Source organism: Impatiens glandulifera, chromosome 3 (assembly GCF_907164915.1).
Source record: "Impatiens glandulifera chromosome 3, dImpGla2.1, whole genome shotgun sequence".
NCBI lineage: Eukaryota > Viridiplantae > Streptophyta > Magnoliopsida > Ericales > Balsaminaceae > Impatiens > Impatiens glandulifera.
Window position 1 is genome coordinate 7,665,489 of NC_061864.1, and position 27,900 is coordinate 7,693,388.

General features: G+C 31.3%; 3 protein-coding genes and 1 non-coding gene across 4 annotated transcripts; 2 read left to right on the forward strand and 2 right to left on the reverse strand.

Moving 5' to 3' along the window:
* The first annotated feature begins 1,906 nt into the window (after positions 1-1,906).
* LOC124931629 (proline-, glutamic acid- and leucine-rich protein 1) lies at positions 1,907-10,898 on the forward strand. The gene is made up of 13 exons (XM_047472143.1): positions 1,907-2,284; positions 2,396-2,512; positions 2,799-2,863; positions 3,509-3,614; positions 4,233-4,304; positions 5,006-5,065; positions 5,160-5,289; positions 5,367-5,551; positions 5,672-5,859; positions 6,344-6,471; positions 7,048-7,301; positions 8,219-8,462; positions 10,125-10,898. The coding sequence occupies exons 1-13, from the start codon at positions 2,021-2,023 to the stop codon at positions 10,742-10,744; spliced, it is 2,433 nt and encodes an 810-aa protein (XP_047328099.1). The 5' UTR covers positions 1,907-2,020; the 3' UTR covers positions 10,745-10,898.
* A 1,448-nt stretch (positions 10,899-12,346) lies between these two features.
* LOC124931297 (diphosphomevalonate decarboxylase 2) lies at positions 12,347-15,652 on the forward strand. Its single transcript, XM_047471732.1, has 10 exons — positions 12,347-12,701; positions 12,774-12,972; positions 13,058-13,121; positions 13,606-13,669; positions 13,753-13,833; positions 13,932-14,018; positions 14,137-14,294; positions 14,627-14,675; positions 14,956-15,080; positions 15,169-15,652. Exons 1-10 carry the CDS (start codon positions 12,486-12,488, stop codon positions 15,383-15,385), a joined length of 1,260 nt encoding a protein of 419 aa, XP_047327688.1. The 5' UTR covers positions 12,347-12,485; the 3' UTR covers positions 15,386-15,652.
* A 303-nt stretch (positions 15,653-15,955) lies between these two features.
* Positions 15,956-24,342, reverse strand: LOC124931160 (probable sodium/metabolite cotransporter BASS4, chloroplastic). The gene is made up of 14 exons (XM_047471558.1): positions 23,872-24,342; positions 23,677-23,794; positions 23,406-23,513; positions 23,248-23,315; positions 21,987-22,065; positions 20,341-20,399; positions 20,167-20,235; positions 19,148-19,261; positions 18,644-18,665; positions 18,104-18,171; positions 17,537-17,622; positions 16,832-16,961; positions 16,610-16,711; positions 15,956-16,321 (listed from the first exon to the last, which is right to left on the reverse strand). Exons 1-14 carry the CDS (start codon positions 24,073-24,075, stop codon positions 16,250-16,252), a joined length of 1,299 nt encoding a protein of 432 aa, XP_047327514.1. The 5' UTR covers positions 24,076-24,342; the 3' UTR covers positions 15,956-16,249.
* Positions 24,343-24,762: 420 nt separating this feature from the next.
* TRNAL-AAG lies at positions 24,763-24,843 on the reverse strand. The gene has a single exon. It is a non-coding gene; the product is annotated as a tRNA-Leu (tRNA).
* Positions 24,844-27,900: the final 3,057 nt, after the last annotated feature.

The window sequence follows — 27,900 nt, forward strand, 5'->3', positions numbered from 1 at the left end:
TATAATTATGTTATTCTAGCAGTAAGAGTTGGTTTGATGGTGCTTTTTTGATTTATTTTATTTAATCACTCAATTAATTAATTTAAATATTAAAATATAAAATTTAAATACAAAAATATATTATAATAACTCTTCAAATTAAAATTTTAAATAACTTATTTTATTTATTAATTTTTAAAAATAAATCCAATAAAAATATTAAATAACCTAACATCAAATAAACTCTAATAAAATTGTCAACTTGTGCTGGTGTGACACTTTAACTTATGTTTTATAGTGATTAAGGAGTTGTTATGTGTTACCTATAATGATGATAGTTACAGAGAACACAATGATAGTAGTAATATAGTTTCTAATTGAGAAAAAAAATATAGTTGATTAAATCACAAGAAAATGTGGAAAATAGTACAATTTTTCAAGTTTATTTTAAGTACCTTATGATATACATGATTATATTTTATTATTATTATTTATTTTAAATTAAAAAAAATAGCACTCTTTTATAGGCCTTGTTCGAATTGAAGTTTTTGAAAAAACCTAGAAAGAAAAAAAAGTAATGATTGATGATGATTTTGAAGAGGTGACGATTATTTTTGGTAAAAAGACTTAAATGATATTGATATATGAATAAAAAAAAAATAATAATTTAAAATATAAGGTATTTTAGTATTTTGGTTAATAAAATAAATGATGGGATTGTTAAAAAGTAATTAATTATAATTATAATTTTGAATAATTTTTTAAAAAAACCAAAAAATAACAAAATCATAGTCAATGACTTCATGACAGTGAAGTTAGTTTGCAATCTAGTTTAAGCATACTTTGGTCAAAACATTGTTTGAAAATACACATATCAGTGTTAGATCTAGGTTTAAACAATTTTTTTATAATTTTGTTTAAAGTACACAAATCAAGAAAAACAACCCAAGTTTAATTTTAAAATAAGTAAAATTATTTTTTTATTAAATATATTCAAATATTTCTTCAGATGATATAAATTTTGAAAGTGATGAATTAAAAAATTAGAGTTAGGATAAAAGTTTATAAAATATGAAGATTTTTTTTTTGAAAGAATTTGTAAAAAATGAAAAATAAATGTAGCATGTGATTTAAAAAAATATTATTTGGACATAAGAAAACAAACTCAACTTAACAAATAATAAATACCCATAAATTATAAAAGTATACAAATAATTATATAAAACAAACTTATCCATAGAATTTAAATAAACAAATTTTAACAAAAATAAGGAATAACTCTAGCTCTTTCTCTGTCAAATAAGTCGGTCACCGTATGAGAGTATATATATAATTGTTTATACTATGGTGGGCTTAAGCCCACGGCCCAAATGTCCATCCGTGACTATATATATATATATATATATATTATATATATATATATATGAAAGATTTGGGCGGGATCTTATTAGCTGCATTACTGTAAAAAAAAAAATATTCCTAGATTATAATTTAAATAATTAATCTTATTTGCTAACAGTTTATTTTAGTAAAAAAATCTATAAGATAAAAATAATGAAAAACACTATTCTCACAACAATAATCGTATTTTAAGGATGAATTAAATAAAATTAAATCTTGAATTGTCTAAAATAAAATGTAACATGGATTTTCTGTTTAATTCAATATAAAATATTTATTTTGATTTCATTATATTGTTAACCCTTCCTTATTTGGAACTGTTTTCTTTAATTTCATCGATAACTTTGCGATGAAAGCGAAAGTTGCAGTAAAATTAAATTTGAAAAAAAAGAAAAATAATATCTTTCAACGAGAAACTAGTTTAAGGGTCTGATTCGAAATAATAAAAACTTCCGGGGGCAATTTAGAAATCCACGGACCATTATATTTGGGCTTTCTACCCTAAGAGATGAACAGACCTTCTTCCTCTTCCAACTTGAAGCTCTCATGAAAGAACGGTATTATTAGTTATTATTTATTCACTAACGGAAGTATCGGAGTTCTTAACTACTGTAAACCCTAGATTATTCTCCGTTCAACCATGGCATCTTTTCATCGAAATATGCACGACGTTAACTTAAAGCCCTGCTTGCTTGAGTCATTGACGAGAAGGCTGAAGACGTCTCTTAAAGGACAATTGGACGCCCCATTGATCCATTCTATAATTAATTCCAAGCTTGAGACCTACCAGTTGTTAAACGAGCCCTCCGCTGCAGACTCTGTGGACGACAAGCTAATCAAAAACTGGAAGAAGGCTGTAGATTCATGGATAGATTATTTGCTGACACTCGTCTCCTCGAATTTGGTAAATTTTAGCCTTATTTGTACAAAATATATGTTCTTTGATAAATTTTGAATTGGAGGTGATTACTTGTTTGAATGACATATGTTTGTTAATGCTAATTACATGTTTCAGCCAGATAAGTGTTGGGTTGGACTGCTTTTACTTGGGGTGACTAGTCAGAGGTGCAGTGCCGAGCGATTTCTGGTATCATATTCGGTTTGGCTTCATAAGATACAATTGCATATTCAGGTATCCTATTGAAAATGTTTGGGTATGGTATTTTTTTTCTTCTTAAAGGAAAAATCGAACCTTTTTTTGTTGATGCGTGTGCTTTAACACGCTATTAGTTCTATTGGCATCGATGGTATTTCAATCTTCTCGAAACAAGCTATCAGATGGATTGGAGAGCTATGTAAATTAAAGTTGATGGGCATCTCATAGTAGTTTGGAAGGATGACATTGTGATTTTCACTAGAGATGTCTTTATTTTTATGTTCATCAGAATGTTGACTTTAGTTGTTTATGTTTTATGCAGTCTCTGGAAGGTTCTCAAATTGTAAAGGTGGCTGCTTGTTCATCTCTATCTGACCTTTTCACAAGGTGTGTCTCTTCATCATTATTGATCTCATGTTTGTATGTTCATAGAAACCTGCCTTGTAAGTGGAGATAAGTTGGTACTGCAAGGTGCAGTTCAGATTTATCAGCAATCCTGAATTTTAGAGGCCTAATAAGAGAATAATAAAGACAAACAGACCTTTGCAGTTACATAGAGCCTATTTGAAACGTGTCTTTTTATGTTTCTTATCTGAATACCTAAATCAAATTATCACTTTGGATAATCGTGCGATGTTGGTCTGCTTCTAAATATAAAGCAAGTGTTCAATGGAAAAAGAAATAGGAGGCGTTTCAAATAGTCCCATAATCTCCATCATGAGATTTGTTGATGGACGCTTCTATTCCTCAACCTATCTTTATGGAGTTACTATTTCCCCTGAATACCTAATGAATCATAGCAAGTTTTCCTCACCCAATCTCCATTTTTCCTTATATAATGGTCTTTTGACGTGTATTGATCTAATTGGCTTATTCTATACTCTTTTGAGTCTGTAACTCATATTATTTTTTCTTTTTCTTTTCCCTTTTGTTTTACCTTTGATGCACCGATTTTTTAGTGTTCTAACCTTTGATGGTTGTTACAACTGCAGTTCTAATGGCTAAAACAAGCTAGATTTTTGATTTTGATAGATTAGGCGGATTTCCAAAAGCAACAAAGGAGGGGGCATCACATGCAATCAAACTTGTTGAACCAGTGCTTAAGTTATTGAATGGAGATACCTCAGAACCTGTACAGGTAAGATACTAAAATTAGGTGAAACCAACATCATTCTAAAGATGCACATTTCTGTCTTCGCGGATGCTCATTTTTCTGAAGTTTCTAATCACTAGCTCCAAAAGAAAGATCTTTTCAGATATTGAGATTTAGTGATATATGTGTTGATCAAGTGTTTGATAACTCATCTGTCTAACCTTGCCAGAGATAGTGTCTTGCAATTTGCATCACCTTAATACGTTTTATATGTAGAATAAACTCATCGTTTTGGGATGACTCAAGTGGTGAATTTTAGTTAGTTGCTATTTACTGAAGAAAATAACAGTATAATAAATGAGATAAGCGAGGAATACCATTCATTCATATGTATATCTTTTAACGTATAAAATTTTGGTGCATGGGTCATGATAATATCAGTTTTGAAATTGTGATAACCTGTGAATTGTTTGGTTTCTTTTAGTTGTGCATTGCTTCAATTGACTAATTAATTTGTAGCTGTTCCCCAATTATTTATTGTTAAGGAAATCCTTGTGTTTGTCAGCAAATCATCTTTTTTTAATTTGATTTATGTGTTCCTGGATAGGCTTGTTGATAGGTTTCTCGGACTTATGCCAACTATATGTTGTTTCACTTATACAGGAAGGTGCTATTTATCTATTATGTGCCATGATAACTTCCTTTCCATCTTCCATCAATCGGTATTATGATGCTGTAAGTGCTCTACTCTTGACTATACATTTTCGCTTTGAAATGTTGATAAATATGTTTGGGAACTCACAATAACCTAGTATATTTCTGGGTTATTATGCAATCTCCTGATTCACTTAGATTTTGGAACTCTAATGAAATAAAATCTACTACTTTGTTGGGGTGATCATGTAACCTCCTTATTCAAATATGACTTTGGCAGGCTTAGTCTAGAGTAAGACGTGACCCATTAAAACATAATCATGATTCTTTGTTGGAAAAATTGTATGGCTAATTATGTAAAGTCCAAAGAGATGCCTTTGACTGGCTAATTATGCCAAGTACTAGATGGTGGCATGGTGAAAAAATGCTATATATATATATATATATATATATATATATATATATATATATATATATATATATATATACAATCACGATCTGTAAAATTGCCAAAATTAAAATTGAAAGTGTCTTTTTCTTCTTTCGTTTGGTATAATATTTTTAATGGATCGTGATCAGATTATTTTTGGATCATTGTGATTTTGGGAATCATAACAAATGTAGAGTTTTTCAGATCATAATCAACATTATTTTTTTTTGTATTGAAACATCCCATTGTGCTACATACCACATTCTAATTTTTTAACATCTATCATCCTTTAAAATCACTGTAGTTTCTTCTCACATTTTTTAGGCTGATAAAAGCACTTTTGACTTGACAGGTTGAATCTGCAATTGTTTCAAAAATCTTGTCAAGCAAGTTCGATGAACAGTTAGTGAAGGTAAGATTTCTTCAACTCCTTATTGCACTTTATATTATATAATAGCAAAAGAAAATTTTGACATATTTGCAAGCTTGTTCAATGCTTTATTCAGGAACTTGTTTATAGCTTGGCATTACTTCCAAAATCAAGAGGTGACGCGGAGAGCTGGTCATTGATGATGTTGAAATTATTATACTCAATCAATATCCAATTAAAGGATGCTTTTGAGGGCATCGAGGAAGGTATACATTGTACTTGAAAATGTACAGAGTGATCATTATAAGATTGGTGATAAAAATATTCTGTTTTTGTTTTTCAGAGTCCAGAACTAAAGAGGCTATTAACCAACTAGTACTTCCAGGAAAGGAGCCTATATCTTCACTAGGAGGTTTATCGTTAGAAATATCAGGCCGGAAATTGAAGTCTGAGGGGTTGCTGACCAACAATCTCACATCATTAATGGATTGTTGTTGTGCATTGCTTGCAAATTCTTATCCTGTTCAGGTATCATCATATGTTTAGGCTTCACATTTTTCATTGAATCAAATAAAACTGAAATGTCCTTGACTTCTTATTTAAGATCAGACCATGTGCTTGTAACTGAAGTCTTACATTTAATTGTAGGTTCCAGCTTTTGTAGTTCGTCCCTTACTAGCCCTTGTGGGGAGGGTGCTAATGGTTGATGGTTCCATCCCTGAAAGCTTACTTGCTTTCATGACAGACATGCAACAAGAGCTTATATGTTCACAACTTCCAGTGTTGCATTCCCATGCTTTAGACCTTCTCTCTGCAGTAGTGAGAACACTAAGAAGGTGCTTCCTTATGGAGAATTTTCATTTTATATAATTATGGATTATTAATTCTTTTACTTGATTTCTGTTCCCAGAAGAAAATCAAAATATTTTAAGTTGAAATTATTGTTATGTTGTAAAAATATTTGTCCCATATATAATGTTATTTTTTAAGAAGGACCTAATATAGCCATGAATGAGTAGGTAGGTAATTACATTTTGACCTTAGTTGCTTTTATCAAATAACTGTATACAGAAAAAAGAAAGTAAAAAGAAGCTATCTCAAGTACACATAATTTTTCTTAAATTGCCAGTTTGATGAGGCAAAAGATTGTTGCGAGTGAGATCAAACTTTGAGTAATTTGTATATTTGTAGGGCTCAAGGCATTCTTTAGTTAATTATTTTTCTACATTGTGAACTTCTCATCTTTAGTTTATTTTAGTTAACTCATTCATTCCCAGTGCATCTGTCCTACATTCTGTAAGTGTTTTCTTAATTTTGCAGTCAAATTATACCCCATGCTGCACATGTCACACGGCTGCTCATGGAGTACTTCAAGAAATGTGTATTGCCAGCCCTAAGAATAAAGGTGTACACGATTGCAAAGGTTCTAATGATATCCATGGGAGCAGGTATTAATGATTCTTAACTTTTGCCATATTTTGGGAAGCAACTGTCTTCTATGTAGTTGCAAAGCATAAATCTGTAATAATTCATTATTGGCTACTAAGAGTGAAAATAAATATGTCTCCATCATCATACATTAGCATATTACAATTTAGTTTTGAACACACTACAACCCTAGGTTGATTCAACAATGGGACACAATGAAAACTCCTAAAACAACCTCATATGATTAGTGAGGAGGGACATGTTCTTATAGGTGAAACCAAACTACCAATGGCATAAAATTATGTGTACTTCTCACCAGTTGAACATGATTTCATGGTTGGGTTGTTCATGGATAATTCTGGTCACGTGTTCAAGACTTGGTATGAACACTTTTATTATTAGAAGTCGCCTTTGTCACAACGTTATTAATAGAAACTTTAGCATTTCAAAAAAGTATTCTGTGCATCTCATATGGACGAGCTTGAGGAATGTATCTGTATTTTTGTTTAAAAATAGAAATCATAACTACAATTAACACTTCACAGTTCACACTATGCTTAGATGTTTTCTCCTCCACATGGTTCTATATGATACAGGCATTTCAGCATCCATCAGGCAGGAAATTGTGAATAATGCACTTAAAGATTTGGACTTTACTGGTCGTGAGGGTGAGGAAGGCTCTCAAGCAGATACAAAAGACCGTAGTGAGGCATTGCTGCGGAGATGCCACAAGAAAAGGAAAACTGCTACTGGTTTTTGTGAAGATCCTGCAATGGATGTGCACAAAAGTTCTGCATCAATATCTGTTAAGATAGCTGCTTTAGATGCACTAGAAACCCTTCTTACAGTGGTAAGTACTTTCTAGGCCAGGTTGTTTCACAACAGGCACATTAAAAGTTTTCTTGGGAATCTTAATCTTATTAAAGTAAAATATAAGTTTCAACATTATCTGATATGTTTAGTGTTTATGAGAACCAGTGAGAACAATTAGATTAATTGTTTATATCATTGGTCTACAAAACATTAACATCTCTTCATGCAACTAATTTTATGTTTTGGAATGTGATTTATTTTTCTAAGAAAAGTAGGCACCTCAGGGCCTTTCTTCTATGACATGAGAATTGTTTGGCTTTCATTATTCGTTGGTAGTTTGACCTAGATTACTATAATTTTTTCTTTCCTTGTTGAACTTTTGAATTAATGGGATCTATTTGTCCCTTTGAAAGTAAATTCAACTCGATCATGGGGATTAGTACACATGTAGTCTTTCGTTGTTGCACTACATACCACACTTTGAGTTCCATGTTTAGTCTTCTTGTCAAAGTTCCACTCCCTGTACTACTGATATACAAGCTTTCTTTTGTCAAGTCAAGAGTAGGATTCTAATGCTTGCATATATCCAAGTGTCTAGAAACTGTAATACTGCATTGCTTTGTCTTCTTGGCTGGTGGTACTGGAATATGGCATTGTTAGCCTTTTAGCCTATTTCTTGGGCACTTCATTTTTTTCTGTCTGCTTACTGTAGAGTCATGTAATATTCTTGGTTGTTTTAAAAGTTTTACTGTTAGATTATTCCATTCAATTACAGCCAACGACTCAATAAATATTTAGTGGTTGGAAAACTAGTGTTCTTGTCGAGCCATTTTTAATGAATGAGATAAACTATTTACTTGGTGAAACTCATTGTTATCTGTCTGTAACTATTCTCCCTTATCCATGTCTTGTCTATGAGAGGATAAAAATAAATTGTCATCTCATTTATGGTAGGCTGGTGCTTTGGGAGCTGGGAGTTGGCGATCAACTATTGATCATCTTTGTATCAATGTTGCTACAACTGCTTGTCGAGATGGATGGCATTTGGAGGAAATGAATATTAATTATTCTGGGAAACCTGAGGCAACATTGTTAGATTTTCAGCTAGCATCATTGCGAGCACTGTTGACATCTTTTCTTTCCCCAACTGGCGTTCGTCCCCCATTTTTAGCACAAGGTCTCGAGCTTTTTAACAGAGGTAACCACTGTTTCTCTATTTTTCCCCATCTTACTAAAAAAGGGTCTGGCAATCCTCTTTCCTATTCTATGCTTTAATTCCTGTTTTGCTTGTTTTAGACCATGTTTGATGTGGATTAAATCCAAATAATCAAGCATCCCATTATCAATCATTCTTCAAATCATGAACTAAATACCCTTAGGCCTTGTTCGGATTGGGGTTTTTAAAAAAACCTAGAGAGGGAAAAAGGTAATGATTGGTGATGATTTTGATGAAGTGATGATTATTTTTTGGTAAAAAGACTTAAAGTGTATTGATATATATGAATAAATAAAAAATAATAATTTAAAATAGAGGGTATTTTAGTATTTTGGTTAATGAAATGAGTGATGTGATTGTTGAGAAGTGATTGATTGGAAAATTGTTTTGGGATAGGTTTTTTAAAAAACCCAAAGAGAACAAGGCCTTAATTTATTCCTTATAACATCTTAAAATATTAAATACTAGTTTGATATTTTGGTTATTTGACCCAGATAACCTATTTTTAGTGAAACAAGTTTTATTTTTTAAACTTGAGTTTGATTAAACGAACCCTGATTATAATGTACTATACATTTTCATCTATAATATATTTGTCTAATTGTTATTTGATATATCCTAACTTTTAGATTTATTGACACTCCATTTCTTATAATAAGTTAAAACCTATATAATTAACAAGAGGTTCACAAAACGGGGCAGAGTGTGATGATAGATTGATAGGCTATAAGGATGGTATAATGATTATTAGTTATTGCTGAAACTTTATAACATGAAGAATGTGGATACTCAAATTGGGATGTAGAGCCATGATAACAAGAGTAGATGATAAAATTACTTAATTGCCTTGAAACATTTTGCCTCATAGGACCATGTAACTTGTGTGATTGAAATTTTTGTCCCATGTTTGTTTACCCTGGGGATCGAAATTGAGATTCCAAAATTTTCAGATCATAAATTTTTGTAATTTTTATAATGCTATGTTTGGATGAGAGAAATTGGAATTAGAATTTTAATTTCAATTCCAATTCTACAAGGATTGGCACTGATTTAGAATTCAATTCCCAAGCTTTGAGAAAAAACATTGAACTCTAATTCTTAAGAGATTTATTTGATTTGTTCTTACTTGCTTTAATGACCAAGTTTGTTTATTTGATAAGCTCATAACAACATATAAATCCTTTTCAACTGATTAACAAATAGTTGGAAGAATGGTCTTGGCTTGAAACATAGGATTAAGAGGTTATTTGAGTGGAATTGTACCTAAACAAATTATGCACAATTTAATTCCATAATAAGAATTGGACCTCCCAATTCCAATTCCATTCTATTTCCCAGATTTAACTAAACATAGCCTAAGTGATGAATGGAATTGGGGTGGAAGAAAATGTATATATGAATTCCATTAAAATTCGAATTAGCCTTAATGTATTTGAATATTCATCTCACTACAAACATTATAGTTTAATTTATAAAATCAAGTGATATTGTATTTCATGGAACAAACTAAACAAAAATTGTAAATAGCTTGATTCAGGAATATAATTGCACATGCAAGTTCAGTTTAGAAATCGATAAAGATATTTTGCTTGAAAATGCATCATGACGATGAGAATATATTGCTGAAGATGTGATATCATGCAGGTAAGCAAGAAACAGGAACTAAGCTTGGTCAGTTCTGTGTTCAAGCACTTTCATCTTTGGAAGTTCTCGTTCATCCTAGGGCCCTTCCATGGATAGATTTCTTACCTGCAGGCTATTCTTATGATGTCAAAACAAATGTTCCATTTTCTTCCGGTACCCAGATAAACGGTCTGGCAAATTCCAATTCCCAACATGATGAAATTCACGCTATGTGGTCAGAAAACGAAGATGAAACTGGAATCCCAGCGACATATGTTGGAAATAATACAAATAACGTAGAAAGACCTTCGGAAACACTATCTGCTATGGAAACTGAAACTCTAGCACCAGTCAGTTTGTCAAATGGAACCAAACCCACAGTGAATGAACTCGTTAAGGGAACTGAGAAGATAACTACAGTTGACGACACTTCAGTTACTCAACCAGCTGACAAAATTGTTTCAGAAATTAAGGAATTGAGTGGTGCCGAGGAAACTTCAAAGGCTTCTGAAGATAATGATACCAAAGAAACTACGAAAGTTGACATGAACAAGTCTCTTCCTGTTAATGTCGATGATGACGACGACTCGTCTATGGACTCACTACCTGATATTATGGATGGGGATCCAGACTCTGATTAGGCAGTTATTTTTGCTTTTCTGTTGTAAGATTATAGGCCTCTTACAATTTTGGATTTTGATGAGAATATTTTAAAGTTTTTGTAGGTTCTTTGAAAGACAAAGACCTCTTGATTTTCCAGTTTTAAATTATCAGTGTGATTTATTTTTTATGTTATATTGAAGTTTTAGATTATCAGACTATTATTGAGATGAATTTTGCCAAAAAAATAACACTGTATAATCATTATTTAAGACTATGTTTACTTTATTATTTGAATTTATTTTTATTGATCCATCTAATCACGAAAATCACAACAAAACAAATAGTTTAATTTACTATCTTGCATACTATACTATGAAAAATTGAGATCCTATTAAACAAAGATAAATTACAATATTTTTTTTTAAAAAAAATAATTGAAAAGTGCACATTTCTTAAACAATATTCTAGGTCTTATATATACACTAATATAGTTTTCGAAACTAAAAACATACTTTTTTTTTGTTATTAATTGTATTTGATCTTTATAGTTAATTATTTTTCTTATACTTTAATGAATTATTAGATATACTTATTTCTTGAATAATATGAAGATGAGTTGAGACCCAAATCATATTAAATAACTTAAAATTCAAATATTTTTATTTCAGATATTTATTCCCTTAATTTTATTCTCAAAGTAATGTTTTCATTTTAGTTTATAGTGTTGAATTTAAGATATTTGATATTTTGAAGTAAAATTCTTTCTACTTTAATTTTTAACTTTTTCAAAACTATATTATTTATTATAATTCATTTGGGATCATATATTTAGTTTGATATAAAATAATGATATAATTTATATATATTAAATTAAACTTACAAATTTAATCACAAAAACATGTAAACAGAAGAGGGCTGGTTGGATCATGAGGAACTCGTTTTTCTCGCTTATATTTTTCATGCTTCCATGCTTTCCATGCATCCTTCATCCTTCATTTTTTGAACTTTGATTTAATAAATACTGCATTTTATTATAAATATGGATATTATTTTTAATCAAATGGGTATTAATAATATTATTAGTATTTTAAATAATCACAATATAATTATTATTTTCTGCATATAATAATAAATCTTGAATTCTTTTTTAAGTAAAAGTGTGATGTAAGTAAACACATTTATATGTAATCGTTTAAATAAAAACAATAATATATATATCATAAATAGTACTACATTTGAAACATAATTCAAATTTGACGGTTTTGAATGGGAAATGCACAATACAAATTTAAGTAATTTGTCCCTTTATTCAACAATTATAAAAATCTAAATGATGCAACATAAATATATTTTATTTGTTAAAATAGTTAGGTAATAATTTCCATAAAAATATATTTTAATTTAATTATATAAATAATGTTTACTCAAAAGAAGATAATAATTAGAATTTGGAGAATTATAGTAATTTTTTTTTCATTCTTAAGAATAATAATAAATAAAAATGTAGTAAGGAATTTGCATCGTTTTCTTCTTCAACCATGGAGGGCTCTGACTGACTTTGATTATCATCTCCCCAACAAGAACAAAGAACATCACACTCTTTCTCTCTCTATATATATTATATATTATATATATATATATAATATAATATAAGACCCTAATACAGATCTTGCAGAAAGGTGGCATTTTTATTTTTTGATACCATATCACTGATTTCGCCAGTCAACGAATCGAGTGGGCAGTAGTCAGTCAGCTCTTCGGCGGTGGGCATCAACAGAAATGGCGGACGAAACGAAGAAATGGGTATTGATGCTGACGGCTCAGACGCCTACCAACATTGCCGTAATCAAATATTGGGGCAAAAGGGACGAAACTCTGATTCTACCGATCAATGACAGTATCAGCGTCACGCTTGATCCGGCGCATCTCTGCACTACCACCACCGTCGCCGTCAGTCCAAGCTTCGATCAAGATCGCATGTGGCTCAACGGCAAGGTAATTTTATTGATTTTTTCCCCTCGATTCATCTAGGGAAACATGTTTAGAGTGCGTTGGATGGATTTGCAGGAGATTTCTCTTGGTGGAGGAAGATACCAGAGCTGTTTGAGAGAAATTCGATCTCGGGCAAGTGATGTGATCGATGAGAAGAAGGGAATCAAGATAACAAAAGAGGAATGGAAGAATCTGCATTTGCACATTGCTTCTTATAACAATTTCCCTACTGCTGCTGGTTTGGCCTCCTCAGCTGCTGGTTTAGCTTGTCTGGGTATCCATCCATCCATCCTTTTCAAGTTCTTTTTGTTGTTTAATTCAATTATATCATAACACACTTGCTTCAACTTTGCATGCAGTGTTTGCTCTTGCAAAGCTAATGAATGTGCAAGAAGATGAAAGTCAACTATCAGCCATAGCTAGGTAGGTACCTAGCAATTTTTGTTTTGATTGAGAGAACAATGCATTGCAATTGGAAATTAAAAACTTTCACAAAGCAATAAGAAGAAACCCAAACAGCATATGTGCACCGTCAAAAGAGAGAATCTAGGTTTGGAATGCCCAATTCCTTGCATAAAAGTCAGTTGGCTTGAAGGGTGTAGCAGACTGATAGATTTATGTTTCTACAATAGTCTATAAAAGCTTAATTCAAAAGTAGATCAGTATCTGATTTCTAGGGAAACATGGATGATGGATGAGTATGCGGATAAAGAAAAAAGGGTTCCCGATTCCCATATTTTGTTGGTGTGTCATTTGGTTCAAGAGAAACATAATAACATTGAAAATTAGACCTGCTATGCACATCAGATTATGAGTGTTTTCAAATTTTATGAAACAAATTGTTAAGAAAAAGGTTTTATGGTGCATAACTGCATAAAATTCTTGATGTTGTTTGTTCGTATTCAAGACAAGGATCCGGGAGCGCTTGTCGCAGTTTGTTTGGTGGCTTTGCGAAATGGATTATGGGGAAGGTAGGTTTAATAGTTTAGTAGTTATGAACATAATGTAATTCATTATTTGAAATTTATGTTTCCAATAATTATGACTATTATAGAACAACGATGGAAGTGACAGTGTGGCTGTGCAACTTGCCGATGAGAAACACTGGGATGACCTTGTGATTATCATAGCAGTGGTATATATTATCGGTTATTAACTGTTTGTTTGAAGAAAAATCCACAACTCCTCTTAATTTTGGGAATTGACTATTTTTTTTTTCATCTTTTGGTGCAGGTGAGCTCGCGGCAGAAGGAAACAAGCAGCACCTCGGGAATGCGTGAGACTGTTGATACGAGTAAGCTGATACACCATAGAGCAAAGGTACTAATCAACCAATTCATGTATAAACTGTAGGAAGGGAGAAAAACCTTGTTTACAATAATTGTAAATAGAGATTTCTTCTTAATGTTTCTTTGCGTTATTTTGAATGAATGTGCAGGAGGTAGTTCCAAAACGCATTATTGAGATGGAAGAAGCCATTAGAGAGCGCGATTTCTCGGCTTTTGCAAGCTTGGCTTGTGCCGACAGTAACCAGTTTCATGCTGTCTGCCTGGATACGTCTCCTCCTATTTTCTACATGAATGACACATCACATAGGTAAATCCGAAAAAACTTATATTTGTTATATTTTCCAAACATCAGAATGACCAAAAAATAATCCGTTTCATTTCAAAATATAAACAGAAACCAAATTAAACAAAATATTACATTATAATTTGGATCATGATCTATAAAATAATTTATATACCAAATGAAACAACAAAAATAACACTATAATTTGGATCATGCTCATGGTAATCTTCAAATGAAATTGTTATAGTGATAAAATACAAAAGTTTCTAAATAGGTTCAATAAATTCCAATTTAGCAGCTTCAGTAAATTGTTTTTTCACTATTTAAGGCTGAATTGTGAGAAAAATACTTTTCAGGATTATTAGTTGCGTTGAAAAGTGGAACCGGGCTGAAGGGACTCCTCAGGTTTGCTCTTTTCCTTGCCAATTATTATTTCTCTTTGGGCTTCTGAAACTGTTAAGTGTCTGTTTGTTTACACTCCTTTGAGAAAAAAAAAGTGTTTGAATTGATTTTATGAGAAACTTTAGAATGAAAAAGAAAAAAACAGTGACGTCTCAACTACATGAAGGGGGATGCCAAACAATATTTCATCTTTATTTTCTTTTGTAAATGTGAATGTTAGCAAATTGAATAGGTTCTTGATAAAAAAACAAAAAAAAACTCAGATTTTACTATATAACGACAGGTTGCTTACACGTTTGATGCCGGGCCAAATGCTGTCATGATAGCGCGCGATAGGAATGCTGCCGCCCTTTTGTTGAAGCGTCTTCTTTTCTCTTTTCCACCACCCTCGGATTCTGATTTGGGCAGGTACCCTTTTTTTTACCCCACAGATTATTTATTATAAAAATAATTCTGTTGTGGATTTTGCTTAAAGAGCTTTCTTTTTCTTCTCCAGCTATGTTATTGGTGATAAGACTATACTGGAAGATGTTGGAGTGAAGGAAATGAAAGACATTGAAACTTTGCCTCCACCTTCAGAAGCCAATACTCAGACCCATAAGTTCAGGGGAGATGTCAGTTACTTCATATGCACCCGACCCGGTAGAGGGCCCATAGTTCTAACTGATGAAACACGAGCTCTTCTGGATCCTGAAACGGGCTTTCCCAAGTAAGAAAACCACCATTTTTCTTTCCTTTTTCTATTTCCTTGTTTGACTTATTGAGAAGATGTTAAGCGGTTGAAAAATCCTTATATCCCTCCAAGTGCGAGTTAAGTGAAGAAATTTTGCTTTTGGAAGGATTCTGTTTCGAGTCTTAATCAGTATTTCCCAATATTTATGTTTTTCCTTGATGTATTATGACAGTGCCTATGATGGCTTTTGTTGTTTGTAGTAATCAAATATGTAACTGTCTCCATTATGCATATGATTATTGTCTTTTGATTATGGTTCTAAATTCTTACTATACTAAGTACTAAAACTAAGACAATGATCTTAAAAATGTGTCTGACTGGTTCATATATATAATGTTTTTAAATGTGATTTTATCTAAATCCACACCAAGTATCAAAATAATATTTTTTTGTTCAAATGTAGAAATATTGATCTGTATATTAACATTTTTTACTTATGTCATTTTATCATAATTTAATACTATATATAATGTATTTTTTGGGTAAAAGATAGTATGGGATATATGTATATATACATATAAATCAAACTTTTGCTTAATAACTGTAAAAATGAGTTAAAAACAAATATCATATTACCATGAAGCCTCAGTTTTGATTCCCATTAGTGCAACAAATGCAATACCAGAATGTATTTTATTGTCTTGTGTGATACAATTGTTATAGGAATTCCAATTTAGAATTCCCAAATAGATAAGAATATTCAATTTATACTAAAAACAATAGGCCCAAGATGAAAATGATATGTGTACAAGCATATGTCAAGGACAAGATGCTCGAACCCCTCCACAAATTTAATGGGCCAATGACACCTTCATGTTTCCACACATCGGTGACTACAGGCAAATCAAGCTGTCTTGGCGACTTCAAGTGAGTTGTTTCGGGGAAGGTAGTTTATAAGAAACGAGTCGAAGATGATCTGTGTGAGTGAAGTCATGTTAGTCAGTCTGGACAAAAGAGAGAAGAATGAAAGAAGAAAAATATATTTTGAAGGAACTTATTTCCTAAGTTCTATATTTTTCAACTATGCCAATATTTGAACCAAAAATAAAGTAAACATATACTATGGGACAAGAGGCAGTTTACATGTCAAATATCTTTGAAATTGTGAAAAATGGGTGTTAAAGGAAACTGAACAATATTCATTTAAAATCAATAAAGGGGACAAGGAATATAAGAAAGAAAGGTTAAAAGTTCGATACCAAACCTGATTCATATGTGCAGCAACACAAGGAAGAATTAGCAAACCAGATTCCCCAAATACGCCCTTAAGCGGCTCTACAACTGCTATCATGACTGGGAGAGTTTTCTAAACGTAATTTACCATATACACTACATGTCAATATTTGCATTAAACATACAGTATAGAAAAACATCCCTCCCACAAAGGAACATTTTCCATGGTTCATAGAATAGTGGCAAATCTAACCTGGCTTGCTACTAGTATGAGAGCAATGGCATTCTCTCTTTTAGCAAAGAGAGACTTGTCACCACCAGTCATTGCTGAAAGGCCCTTAATGGCAATCACATTAAAAGCTAATAAGATCAGATGAAGTAACCTGAAATGAGAGAGCAATCCTATGAGATATAATATATCAAAGTAGCTGAAATTTCTTTACTTTTCTCTCAAACTAGCTTTTCCATTGTAATCAAGCTACAAATACATTTTTTAACACCACAATTTTATTTTATTTCAATTAAAAATGTGAATCTTAAAGAATAAACTGCAGCACAATTCTTTTTGTTATATCACATATATTAATTTCAAACCAATATAATGCAATTTCTTCATCCATGGTGAACCTTGTCTGAATAAACCAGAAATTTTCTATTTTGTTTTCCCAATACAGGAACACCATTAGTTTGCAAGAAGAACACAGCAACCATATGAACTTACAGAAACACATGAGCATGTAAATGTATATTCCAAGGTCAACCGATAAATAGTAAAAAAAAACTTCATGAACATAAACAATGAACTTGCTTGTTAATTAAAACATTGACATGTAAAAGACCAGAAAAATTGTCACGTGCAGCCCACAAACCATAACTATGGATACTTTGGGAAATCAAAAAAGGGATAATTGGTGTTTTTTATTAAGTGAAAGAATGGAGTAGATATGTATATACATACGCTCCCATTCCAATAGCTATTAGAAAAACTTCAGCCTTGACCTCGAGGAGAAGGGGCCTTGACCTGCTTACTTGTATCCATGGTACCTAATTGGCAAAAGATTTTTTTTTTTGCGAAAAGATGTTAGAATATAATATAGATTATATATATAATGTGATAAGACAGATCAAATCCATGGTATTTAGTAACTCGATTTCAAACCCCTCTTTAATAAATTATGGTCAGAAACTCATGATCACTCTTTACAACTTAAGTCGAGATATTCAAATCAGCTTGTCTTCTTACATTCATGTCAAGCTGGGACCTGAACTTGCCAGAGATCTCAAGTTCATTATTCAACTTTGAAAATTTTGACAACATTTTTTTGTTTTTGTTTTAATGTTAGATTTTTATTTTATTTTATTTTATTAAATTATAAATATAATGAAAGTAAAACTCTAGAAAATTATAAAACTATTGCATCAAAATAGAGTAGAGAGAAAGATGTGCAAAGAACAAGGCCTTAAGTATCATTACTAAGCTTTAGTCTCAAAAGCTATATAAAAACAAGGCAGGTTTAAACCTTACCAAACTGAGCAGGAGGGCATTCATTATTGACAAAAACTTCCTATTTTTATCAACTGTGTCTGCTACACCTGCATGTGATATTGAAACAAGTCTGAAGACATTATTTGATATATGTTGCACAAGTTGAGAAATGTTTGTCACCGACAAATGTTACTCTCGGTGTCCCTTTTTATGAAACTCAAAAGTTTTGCACTGAGTTTAAGAGAAGATGTTGAATAATTTTTTAGTTAGCTTAACTTGTTGCTGAATCTAATAAATCTTTAGAAATTAGCTAAGCACATAAGTGGAAACTTAGAAAAATCTGTATATAATGCACACATCATTTTCAAGTTTTGATGGAAGAATTCTTCCAAAGATACTGACAGATTTTCTTGACTCTGATACTGTTTAGAAGAAATATAACCGAAAGTTGAATACGTGCTAGCCAAGCTCTGAATACATTGAGAACTAAGCCAAAATACCTGGAAAAGAATCATTGCAACTGTTAGAAATGATGTGTGTCTGAGTTTAAAACCATATGCATATTACAAATGCACCCACCTCTAAATAATTCACGACACGCCTGTTGATCCATCATCATCATTAACAAACAAAAAAACAAAATATTAATAAATTCACAATCTGTTGCAATAATAGAGAAATATTTTTCTGATTAAATTGGCTATTGATTAAAATATATAGATATATTAAGAATAATTCAGAAAAAGAGGCAATGTTCCTAAATGCAAAGGTCAAAAAAGAAAAGATGCACAGACATAAAGAAGCACGCTAGATTTTGACAACACTAATAGTTGAGCGGATAAGGTGCCCTTTGTTTAAGCGGGAGGTCGAGAGTTCGATCTTCATTTAAAAATAAATAAAGAAGCAAAATAGATCAATCGTTAACGTTCCATATGAGAGCACAATATAAAGTAACAAGAAGCCACAAATTAATTGCATAAAAATTATACACCTAAATCATGTAGCATGAAAGCGATATGATAGATAAATCATTTTAGTAACAAATGGTTCAAAGTATACATATAGCATAAACATGAAACATACCTTCCCCAAAATAAGTGGCACCAAGAGAGTAAGGACCAGACTTTTAAACAACTGCTTCGTTGGAAAGGATATACCAACTCCATCGGCTATGAATTTTGAAATAGAAAAGGGCACCTGAAACATTACGGATGACTTTAAGCATAAAATCACTTTGGCTGATTCTAAACTTATTCAAGGAAGCAATATGAGAAAAGATATGCCAAAACACCAACTGAATAGATGACACATATAGATGAATACATGTTTGTGTGCGCACATAAAAGGGATAGCCAACTTCAGAAAACAGAACATTATGTACATCAATGATTAGTAATTCAACAAACATTGACTGTACAAGGGTATTAGTAAACACTGAGATAAATGTTTCTTGTAATTGAAAGGCTTGACCATATTTGGAGTTCAATTAAGGGTTCCACTATTCGCAATCTATGCATGTATGTTTAAGATGGGCTATTTAGCCTCAATAATAGTATAACAAAATAAAGGGATAACAATTTTCTCGGAAAAAATAAAAAATAAAATAAAGATATAGCAACAATGTTTTAAGAGCCAAAGGTCTTGTTCAGGTTTATGGGCAAAGATACAAACAATGTAACTTACAAATTATAGCATCCAAATAGCCTTGTTCAGATTTCAAGTCTTGGTTAATTAATTAACATAAATCCTCAATCGTTCGTATAAACTGGCAAGATTTCCATGGAAACATGCTCTTAAAAAGTTAACATGCCTAACTGTCACACTGGAGAATATGAGGGTCTGAAGTTATCTACTACCACAGTGAATTGGTAGCAATTTTGGTTATATATTAAGAAGAGTGCAACAAGAAGATTACTCATGCAATCATATAAAATTCCTCTATTTATGTAACCTCAGGGGAACTATAACTCAAGAAATTTAGCCAACATTTAGTTGCAACTTGTTTCACGCTATGAAATGAGCTGCAAAGAGGAATCGACAACTTCTCTTTATTCATGTGTGGAAAAAATTGTCACTGATTTATGATACCTCCCATAACTTACAATCAGAATTCCTAGCATATTAGAGATCACTGTCATTGCAAGAGCAAGAGCAGAATTTCCCCCAGCAAGCTGCAACCAGCAATTAAACCCTACTGTCAAACTTTTAACTTCATTGTCAGTGATAAATCACAATAAACTACTATACACAGAACTGAGGGTTTAAGGGCATGATACCCTTGTCAATGCAACTCCACTTGACAATGTTGTGGGCATGCAGCAGAAAATGGCCAGTCCTGCATGAACAAAAGCACTAAGATAACTGCATAAATAGGTTAAAATGGCATAAGTCTGCTCCATAATTTATCATCTCTACTTTATGGGTGTTTGTTTTTGAGTAAATGGGTGTATGCACACACAATGAGAAGTGGATGATGCACTTTGAAAGTACTCTAAGATAAATAGACTAAAGGGAGTTACTCCAAAATGAAAACAACCAAGGACTGGAAAGGGAATAACAGATAGAAGCGCATATATCATATAAAAATAGATGTATTGATTTCAGTAGCATCAAACATATGTCTTTCTTGCATCCTGAGCTCTTTTGTAGGCATCAGAAGGAACTTCCAGTATCCAGCTAAAGCTCAAGAAAACAAGACTGAAGCTTAAAATAACACTTCCAGTATCCAGCTAAACAGCAAAGCATATGAGGCCTTGAATTTTAGATTTTATCGTAGTAGTTCCAGAAAGGAAGCTACTTCTAGTAAGGAGATAACGGCGCCTTTGGCACAAGAAAGAAACTGGAAATTTGGACCAAAACAAAATAAATAAATAAAAAGGAAACTGGAAATTTGAATTAAATTTCTCACATATCTCAACATCACCTATAATACTTGATTCTCGTATTTAAATTAAAGTTCTCACACATGTCAACACCAGCCCAAGCCTACCAAAATAGGTCCAATCATGGCTGAAATATCTATCAGTAGTACCTCCATAACTCTGGAAACCAAGACTCAAATCAAGCTTTCCTTTCAAACTATAGACTAGAAAATGCCAATCAAAAAAGTTATAAAACAAATAAGATAAAAGTAATTCTTGGCCACAACTATCATTATGAAGATGGAGTATCTTGCTTATCATAAACCATGCTATCTTGCCAAGTCTGGGTTGTTTGCAGTTAAAAGTAATGAAGCAATGAAACTGCTTGTGTGACTTCCATCAGTAGGCTTGAGAAGAGGGAGACTCTGATTTAATTAAACACTTCCACAAAAATGGGATCAGCATTAATAAGTTTTTTCTTGAATAAAACAAGCACTCCATAAGATACACAAATTGAAGACCTTTAACCACAACATTTTCAAGAAGCAGATGAAATGAAAATAAAAATAAAAATCATCTAAAGTGTCTTCAAGACAGAACTGAAGATTAGCTGGTATAGTTCCAAGTTTATACTACATATGAAGTATAAGTTGCATAGGAGTATAAGTTTGTACCTGTAAAATAAAATTACCAAACACCATATAAAAACATTGTTATTATACCCCCTTCCCCTTATACTCTCAACCTATAGTATTGCTGATGTGGTTTAAATGGGAAGAAAATTCCAGAAGCACACAATCCTCTGTCAATTTAAGGCATTACAAGATATAAAAGGTCATGATGTTTAAGACTACAAGAATAGAAAGTCAAGTCATGGTATCAACGTAGTTGATTATACTGTAACTACCAAAAACAACCCTTAAGCAAAAACATCATAACTTTTCTAACATCTCCAAACTTTATCAAAGCTATGTGCCGCTAGTTTAGAATATCAAGGAATTTCAACTATACAGATTCAAATAAGTTCATCGAAGTTCATAAACCATAAATGATCCTGATACCTGTGACAAATTCCTGAGGTTGGAGACGAAGCATCAAGACAAGCCTAGAAAAGATTGGAGTCAGAATTAAGATTGAACCCTACATTAGCCAAAAAGAGAATCAATCATTATCTAGATGAAGTAGAACATATGAAAGTGACAAAGAGAATCCAAAGATGAATGGCAAGCATAAAAAATATTAATCAAATCATTTTGCATCTCTTAAGCAGCAAAGTAAATTTGTAATGTCTCTAGCTTATTAATTTATAAGTATTATGATAATTTCCTATGGGGTGGTTGATACTGTTAAGGGCTTGTTACTGTGTGTTTGTTATATGGCCAATAGTTTTCCACACTCAATTTTGGGTTACCTCTTATCAAGTACATGTCAGCTGCCATTTGAGATAGAATGCTGGGAATTTCATAAGACAGATAGCTGGATAAGAAAGGCATTATCACCATCACTTGAAGCAGCACACTATTAAAGCAGTCATGCTCCCACATCATTTTTCAAAAGAACAAAAAACAAAATTATTATCCCTTGGTTATTTGATTTTTGCAAAATCTTTCGTTTAGATATAACTTCATCTCTAAAATGACTACAATAAAGCAAGGGAAAAACACAACCAAAGTTTGTATATTCTTTCCACACCCACTTTTCTAACTTTTAAAATGGATCATGTCAATATCATCTCGAGTCCATGACACCTTGACAAACAAAGTTCAATCATCAAATACAACTACCTAAAGGAAAAAAATAACCAATAAAAAATCCAGATAATGTTGGAGCTAAAATGATAAATCGACCGCCATTCTCTAACATCTCGCATAAGCATTTTACTTTTTGATATGTAGCAAGTGACAATTTAATGGGACTATGGAAGCAATAAAATGAAACAATACAGGAAAAGTCTTGAACTCTGTTGCAAGAGATGGATGGTTAAATGTTGCTATCATATGGACACTGGGTTTACCAAGTATGCTTAACTTCTCTGCCCTTACTCGATCATAAATAAGTTGATTAAAATGTTACACTAAACTAAAATGCTAAGTACATTGCCATCTTATCACTATGTAAAGCCAAAGACATATATTGGAGACTTTATTGGGATGATGACTAGTTGAAGGGGAAGTATACAAGTTTATGTGAAAAGTGTGAATCAACACCAATGAAGAAAATGCAACCAGCAAATAATATTCTATAATCCATGTATGAAATATGTAGTGAAGAATGAATCATGAAAGAGATTAAAACAGAATTAGGAAACTGTAGAGGTCATACTAGCCCAAATATGGCAGCAGGCCAAGCCTCCATGGCTTCTCCAATTTCTTTACTGCGCAAAGTCAAACCTGTTTTATGTCCATGAAAAAGCATAATTATTATAGTCCATAGCTGTAAATTTGAATAGCGTTAAGTTTCACGGAGAGTGCAAATCTTACCAGAGATAATGAATATACCAAAAGGGCCAAATTTTGATAATCCATAACTATCAGCAATACATCCAAGTGTAGGATTTGCTAGGCCTAGTGTTACTCCACTAATAAGAGCTGAAAAGAACATAACATCAATCCCCAATTGACAATGCCTTCAAGGACATGTGTTAACACCTATGTTTCTTAGGATTACCACACTAGATAATGAAAGCTCAAATCATGGAAAAATATTTGTCTCATTTTGGAAGACAGTAAAAGAAGAAAATAGAATCAATACCCAAAGGAAGAAAATTATTTGATGCAAAGTTAAGAAATGAAGCTGTCCAATTGAACACTGTTGATGAATCTGACACACCGACTGGCTGTTCTTCACCACCACCACCACCACTACCCAACTGGTAAACAAAGCAAAAATGCAGTATAATTCTAAGAAATGTTTTCTATAATGAAAATAGAAGGTAATGAGTCAAACCTGATTGGAGCGATGGATGGCTCTAATGGCACCTGAGGAGCGGTAGGATTTTCCAGCAATTGAAAAATGAGTATGAAGCAAATTGTGAGAGTGTTTAACAAAGCAAAGAATCTGAGACGGCGGCAACAGATGAGTTTTGCATTTGGGTTTGGGTGGGAAAGTTACGGCAACGAACGGAGAACTGAGACGTAAGTTGTGTGCCATTGATAGAAGATGTAGAAGGAAGGAACTACTCAAATGCTCCCATTATTATTCATCTCTGCAAATTATAAGCTCCATCACCAAGAAGACAGCTACCACCACTCGGTCACCCCTCAACAAAATTAAGAAAAATATTCATAGAATAGATAAAATATAAAAGCTTAGTCAAATCAAAATGAAACCAAAATTAATTTCATTTAGAATTGGGTATTTTGAATAGTGGCATCAAATTTAAGTGGATTATTTTATCTTCATCTCTTCTTCAAACAAACAAAATCCAACCATTTTCAATCACAAACTTTTCAGATTGTGAAAAAAAATCATTATCTAGTGACCTTTATAACCATTTTCAGAAAGAAAGAAAAAATCTTATATATTTATAAAATAGTAAATAAACATAAAAAAAATATATATATGATCAATAGTATGTTGTACTAAACTATGTAATGAGTTGAAATTCACCAAAATTTAACCAAACACATTAATTATGAAGAAAATTAAAACATATTTTTTTAGTGTCAATTGACTTATTGGCTCCTTTGAAGGCAACTATGGACTGGTACCAAAGTAACCAAACTGAAAAGATTGAACCAAAGATTCTAAATGTCATTAAGTCCATGGTTTGTTTGGAAGGTTCTTATGGTAATATGGAGCAAAAATGGTCCTATGTTTCATTAAAAAAAAAACATATGTTGACAGTGGGATTTGAACCCACGCCCTTTCGGACCAGAACCTTAATCTGGCGCCTTAGACCAACTCGGCCATATCAACTTTGTGTTAATTTATTTTTATAAAACCTATAGATATACAAAAATGTTTTTTTTCCCTTTTTTCTTATTTTGGTTTGTTTTTCAATTTGTAAGTCCAAACATTCAATATTAAAATAATATCAATACAAAAACTCAAAAATTCTATTATTTCTTCACTTTAAAGATGAAAGTTTTGAAGTAATAGCTTGAGTGTGAGATTTTGGAATTGTTTAACTTGTGAAAATAACTGCATTTTGTAAACTATGAGCAATATATATCAATAAAATAAAACAAGATTTATATTTATTCCTTACCATATGTTAATCAATGTCTAGCAAAATTTACCTCAATTTTTTTTTAGTTTCAACTACACATACTTATTTATAGAGCAAGTTTTGGTGAGAGATATTATTAGATTATATACACTAAAATTTTCATCTTGTTCAAGTCAACATTATTTTTAATACAATCATCACTTGAATTATTAGTATATAAAACATATAATCAAATTAAAATATAACTATTAGTAGCAAAGATATCATGTGAATTATGATTATGCATTTTATAATAAGAAAATAAAAATATATATTATTTTGTTTAGTTTAAAGAACTTTGAAACAAAATTCAAATTCCGAAATAAAATAAAAAATATTTTCTATAATAATTGTGTTTGTCTACTTCACTCTATATATGAAATTAACATAAATTGTCATTTTGTTATAAGAAAACACACATATAAGTTTAATCAACAATTTAATTTTAAATATATTTATTATTGAAATACACATGATTATTTAAAATTATTTTTTATGTTTCAATTTATTGTATTCATTTAATTTTAAATAGTTTTGAATTTAAAAAAAAAAAAAGAGGTTCATTATTCTGAAAATCATGCAAACTTCATATATTTAATTATTTTTAAAATGTGTGGAAAGGAGGAATGAGGAAGGATAGGTGCGAGAGTGAGAATGGAAGGTGGAGGAGGAGGGAGCGGCTGAGTGGAAGAACTTGGATATTTTGTTTGATTGAAAGTAAAAAAGGAAAATAGTTGATTTTAGAAAAATAAAATAACAATAACTTCCTTACTAGCCGAATTTGAAGATTTTTAGGTTTAGATATATATTCAAAACCTATATAGAAAGATGGAGTTAGGTTTAACATATATTTAAGGTATACATTTTTCAATATTATTTTTAAAATTATCTATTTTTTATTCAAAACTCGCGTGTAATTTTTTCCAAACAATGAGAAATTCTTACGTGCTCAAAAACTCATTCTCAAACTCAAAAGTTAGGACATGTCGGTCGCATCAATTCATCTTCAACTTCAAAACTCATTTTCAAACTTAAAATAATATTATTGAAATATTATATTTACACCAATTTTGTAACTTTTTCAATACTATTATATATTTATCAGCTTTACAAATTGAGCTTATTTTTTCTCATTCAATCCATTAGAGAAAATCCATTAGAGAAAATGTAAAACACGACTTAACACGCTAAATGTAAAAACAAAACATCATCATATGTGAATCATATGTGAATAAGTTGAATCAAACTATCTTTTGAAAGTTAATATGCATAAATTTTGAGATTTGATTGATAAAACAAAATAAAAATGGATGAATTTGGTCAGCTTTATTTATAGTTTTAAGCATAAAAAAGATGGGCAAAGTTGGTCCCATACCAAATGAAATTGGAGCCATCTATTTAGGGGTGAGTCGGTATAGTATATGTTAATGTTTTATCTATACCTTATATCTTACCGAAAATTTCGGTATACAAAAAATGCATACTTTTACCTTACCTTGATTTTGGTATAAAAAAAACCATACTTTTACCTTACCTTGATTTCGGTATACCTTGATTTCGGTACGGTATCAGTATTATACATTTGATACCTAAAAATCATATTAACTTAAAAAAATATCAATATCATCGATAAGTTAGAGATGGTTAGAGATGGCATATATTGAATAATATTTCAGTATAATTATATTTTGATATTATTTAAAAAATATATTTCTATAATTAAATTAATATCAAATTAAATCTATTTAATTATTTCCTTATAAGTATTATATTATATATATATATATATATATATATATATATATATATATATATGAGAAATGATTAGGTGAGGGAATTTGGTGAGGGAATGACGTGGCATAATCTTATTCGCTGAAAAAATCAAATAATTTCTCTTTTTTCTCTCTTTCCTCCCACTTTTACATTTTTCAACCAATGAAGGTGATGTCAAGTCATTCCCTCATCAAATTCCCTCTCTCTATCATTCATCTATATATATATACTATTTCGATATATCTCGATATACCAAAATTTAAAAATCTTATATATTTACCATACCAATAATTTCGGTATCGATACTATACCTTATCTTTTTTTCGGTATACCTTAAAAACCGATATTTTTGATACGGTATTTTTGATATACCTATAATATCGGTGATTTTTTCAACCTCTCCATCTATCATAAGTGTGTTACTCAAAAATCTGCCCTCAAAGTATTGGAAAATTTTGAAATCCACACTCAAAATACTGACATTTTATATAGCCCCTTCCATAGTCCATACTATCAAAACATTAAGAAACTAGCCCTTTATTTAAACTTTACTTTTAATGACATTTCAAATTTTAATATTATTAATCATTTGAAGTTTTTATTTTTTTCCTTAAAGGCATTTTGTCTACATATTTAACCTAATTTGTTTGTAGGAAAAATCTCAAATAACTTGTTTAAGTTGGTTCAAAGTTTAAAACATGTATGTTTAAACAAGCTAAGTTATAGCACTGGACCAAATATCTTTTAAAGGATAAAAAATTAAAAGTGTTGTAATTTGAGAGTGGATTTATGAGTTATTTATTACTCAAAGCCATTATGCATGTAGCGCACTCTACATTTAGCTGTTTTAAAGTAGCAAACACGGATAGTGAAACATAGGTACCTCTCATCATTATTGTTGATATCGTTGTATGTTTTTTAAATATTAAAAAGAAAATCAGTTCTCAAAAACATAAGGTGAGCAACGGAACTTGTTGCCTACAAATATTTGT

What these genes read in the sequence shown, in the direction of transcription:
- LOC124931629 (XM_047472143.1), top strand. Translation starts at nt 2,021, where the DNA reads ATGGCATCTTTTCATCGAAATATGCACGACGTTAACTTAAAGCCCTGC. An exon ending in TCAATCGGTATTATGATGCT is followed by an intron (nt 4,305 to 5,005) that starts GTAAGTGCTCTA and finishes TTGACTTGACAG; the next exon opens with GTTGAATCTGCAATTGTTTC. An exon ending in TCGATGAACAGTTAGTGAAG is followed by an intron (nt 5,066 to 5,159) that starts GTAAGATTTCTT and finishes TGCTTTATTCAG; the next exon opens with GAACTTGTTTATAGCTTGGC.
- LOC124931160 (XM_047471558.1), bottom strand. Translation starts at nt 24,075, where the DNA reads ATGGCACACAACTTACGTCTCAGTTCTCCGTTCGTTGCCGTAACTTTC. An exon ending in AAATAATTTTCTTCCTTTGG is followed by an intron (nt 23,514 to 23,676) that starts GTATTGATTCTA and finishes TGTTCTTTTCAG; the next exon opens with CTCTTATTAGTGGAGTAACA. An exon ending in TCATACTAGTAGCAAGCCAG is followed by an intron (nt 16,712 to 16,831) that starts GTTAGATTTGCC and finishes AATTACGTTTAG; the next exon opens with AAAACTCTCCCAGTCATGAT.
- LOC124931297 (XM_047471732.1), top strand. Translation starts at nt 12,486, where the DNA reads ATGGCGGACGAAACGAAGAAATGGGTATTGATGCTGACGGCTCAGACG. An exon ending in TGCTGGTTTAGCTTGTCTGG is followed by an intron (nt 12,973 to 13,057) that starts GTATCCATCCAT and finishes CTTTGCATGCAG; the next exon opens with TGTTTGCTCTTGCAAAGCTA. An exon ending in ATGAATGACACATCACATAG is followed by an intron (nt 14,295 to 14,626) that starts GTAAATCCGAAA and finishes AATACTTTTCAG; the next exon opens with GATTATTAGTTGCGTTGAAA.